We start from the raw sequence: 3,256 nt of genomic DNA on the forward strand, positions 1-3,256 counted from the left end.
CAATGCCCCCGCAAAGAAAAACAGAATTTATTATTATATTATTGAGTTAAAAAAGGACGTGTCCCTAACATTCTCTGGGACAACGTACACAAGGTGGAGCAAAAAATGAATTTAGGAAGAACTTCTTCGAGATCTAATGAGGGTTGTTGATATTATATCACACTTAATTTATCTGTATCCGGCTGGACCAATTAGTTTCTCCGCCCGCTTGCAAACTTAACCTGTAGGACCAGCAGTATATGCTCGATCATGGGCTCCATACGGAGACCGCCGGTGGCAGAACACCTTTCATGAAGGAGTAGAAAAGAACAAGTGATCTCTTGGGCTGGAAGCTAGGGACCATATGACCAGCTCCTCGCACCGACGCAAACGTGAACCCTCCCTCGTATTGCTGAGCGTAGCCTCCAACCTAGATTTGGCCATAATTCAGTTAGCATGCAATTTGCAATCCAATCACAAGACTAGTACGACAGGGATTAAGGGTTATTGCATATATATGTATAGTTACCTCACTGTCAGGGGTGTACCATGGTCGCCACGGTTTTGTGATTGCCAGATTGAGATCCTTGACTGAGTACCTCGTGGCGGTAATTGGGCACACATCGTCCATGTCACCGCTGTCGTCGAATTAGCAACGATTTTATGAGATAAGTCGCAAAAAAAAATATCTTACTTTGGTGTCTCGAAGGTACTGAAAATGTTTACCTGTACAACCAGACTCTTAATCCGTTGTCGACAAGCCAAGCAAGGGTTGGCACCATGGAAACCGGGGCATCGGTCCAGTGCAAGTTACTGTGGACAGAATAAGGTGGGGTAAATATCCCGCTGGAAAGGGTAAATAAGCAGGTGTGTTACTTACGCGCACTCTGACCACTTGGTGTTGGTTCGAACATGCATAGCCTTCTGCACCTTAGGACTGTTGAAGTAGGCGTCGATATAGGCCCCGATGCACGGATCGTAGCCTGGTAACTGTCTCAATCACAGACGCTAACTAATCAGCACTTCAATCGAGCAAATTTCTTGGTGATGATGAGATTTCCAGAAGAGAAAGAGCGTATATTTGTTTCGTGTTGTAGTACGTACGTAGCTGCTGGAGTGGAGACTCCCGTCTGGCGACTCAATGCAGACCGGGGCGTAGATGTTGTATCGATCGATGTCGCCGATTTTGAACGACTTCTTGGCTTGGCCGCACGCTGTGCCCTCGACCCGCCCGAAGCTGCAGTGCTCGCTGATATTGCCCCACACCTCGTCGGAGATCACCCCGTGGTTCCACAAGAACTCGTACGATCCCTTTGTGTTCATGTAGTCATCGAGGTACGGGTTACCAACCTGCAGAAATGAACCCTTATGTCAGATCAAAGCTCACAACGCCGGCGGACATGATCAGGCGACTTACGAAGATGCCCTTGAGGTTCATGTCTGTGAGACCGAATTCGGCGAGGGCGACGATGACGGTGGCGAGCTGGGGGACGTAGTGCCCGCTGTAGCTCTCGCCGGCGATGTAGAAGTCGCGGCCCTTGTACTCGGGGAACCTCTCGAGCCAGTTGAGCAGGAAGAGGTAGGCGTCCACCGCGGTCCCTGAGTCGCCGCTCTCCACCGAAGCGTTCGAATAGGAGAACCCGACGCCCGCCGGCGACTCCAGAAAGATCACATTTGCCACTGCACGACACCACAAGCCATCAGCTGAGATCACAGCGTACGTGAAGTTGTAAGAGGATCCGTCGGTCACCCACCATTGTTCCAGGCATGCCTGTTTCGGCTCAGCGTCTTCCCGTCGGGGTTCACACGGAACGGGCCGAGCTCCGCCATGGCGCCGGCGCCGAGCGACGAGCACCCGGGCCCGCCGTTGAGCCAGAGCACGAGCGGCTTGGAGGAGGCCTCGTAGGGGGCTTCCACAAAGTAGTAGAAGAGCGCGCGGCCGTACTCCTCGCTGACCGTGACGTAGCCGGAGTACTGCTCGAAGTTGACGCGCGGGGGCTGGCCGGGCAGCGCCGCGATCCTGTCGGCCTCCCTGGTGCCCGCCGGCGGGGCCTCGCACTTGGTGGGCAGGTGGCGGAAGCTGCTGGCCGGGTCGGCCCACGTGTCCGGCTCCGCCGGCCCGCTCGCGCGCGTCTGGGCCCTCGATTCGATGAAGGCCCTCAGCACGTCCTTCTGCTGCAGGGTCACCGCCGCATTCGCCAGCGATGATGCGCACAGTACGATCGCCAGTACCACTACCGCGCTGTACATGGAATGGTTCCTCATCGTAATCTGCGAGGGGTGGTGACTTGCTGAGGATACGTAGATCGTTTTGGTGTTTTTATACTGGTATATGGACTTGTCAGGGGGAGCGGCAAGCTGCCACGAAACTGCTTATGTATTTCGGGCATTCCAAGATACATGCATCGTATCGATGTTTGACTGAGCTCAAGAATGTTATATTCCAGAAATCATTCTCGTTCCATAGTGCCGGACATTGTGAGCGTACGGCAATGAAATCGACATTGAAAGTATTTCCTGACGACGCCGTCGATGCGGAGGTGACATCTCTAGACAACAATCCAAACGATGAGACCGAGGTGACCAACTGTCCGCCGGTGCATATTTATTCTGCGTATTAGCTTACGACCTCCTAGGTCGTGGTTCATATTTTTACTTCTTTGTTTTTATTTATTCTGCGTATTAGCTTTCTCCTCAATCAAACTTTCAGAAAAATAACCAAATTTATAACAAATAATATAAACAATTACATCAACAATTATATATGGTGTGAAAATACATTGATACATCCAAAAGTATTGATTGATTTGTATTGTAGTAACTTCCAATAAACTTGATCAAAATTTACAAAGCTAGACCTAAAACAAACCAAAATGCAGAGTAAATAAATACAGAAGGGATATTCTTTTTAAATTAATAATCCTGGTTCATACTTAATGGACCATCATCGCCTATACAGAGCACTTGGGCTACAAGTTCTGAACTAGCCAAAATATGTGTCATTTGTGTCCGGTTGGAAATAAACACACTGAAAGTACAAGACCGTAGCCCTGATGATCCCTATACCCCGTGTAGGTCCCTGGGTAGCGAGCAATTGCGTACCACCTGCGATCGCGAGAGCTATATCTCGCTTCATGCCAAATGTTAGATCGTCTCACCGGAAGAGTTTTTCTCCCCTGTCATAACAAAGCCGGATCGCTTTGTTGCTTTTTTTTTCTCGTTCACTGGCTACTTTCCATGGTTTTCATTCGCTCGCTCATTGTAGCTTCGTTGTTAT

The 3,256-nt window shown here is 50.0% G+C and overlaps 1 protein-coding gene across 1 annotated transcript; it reads right to left on the reverse strand.

Annotated features, from left to right (window-relative positions):
• Positions 1-247: 247 nt before the first annotated feature.
• Positions 248-2,244, reverse strand: LOC119309673 (serine carboxypeptidase 1-like). The gene is made up of 7 exons (XM_037585630.1): positions 1,734-2,244; positions 1,397-1,659; positions 1,084-1,329; positions 860-969; positions 706-792; positions 509-617; positions 248-409 (listed from the first exon to the last, which is right to left on the reverse strand). Exons 1-7 carry the CDS (start codon positions 2,242-2,244, stop codon positions 248-250), a joined length of 1,488 nt encoding a protein of 495 aa, XP_037441527.1.
• Positions 2,245-3,256: the final 1,012 nt, after the last annotated feature.

Source organism: Triticum dicoccoides, chromosome 5B, assembly GCF_002162155.2.
Source record: "Triticum dicoccoides isolate Atlit2015 ecotype Zavitan chromosome 5B, WEW_v2.0, whole genome shotgun sequence".
NCBI lineage: Eukaryota > Viridiplantae > Streptophyta > Magnoliopsida > Poales > Poaceae > Triticum > Triticum dicoccoides.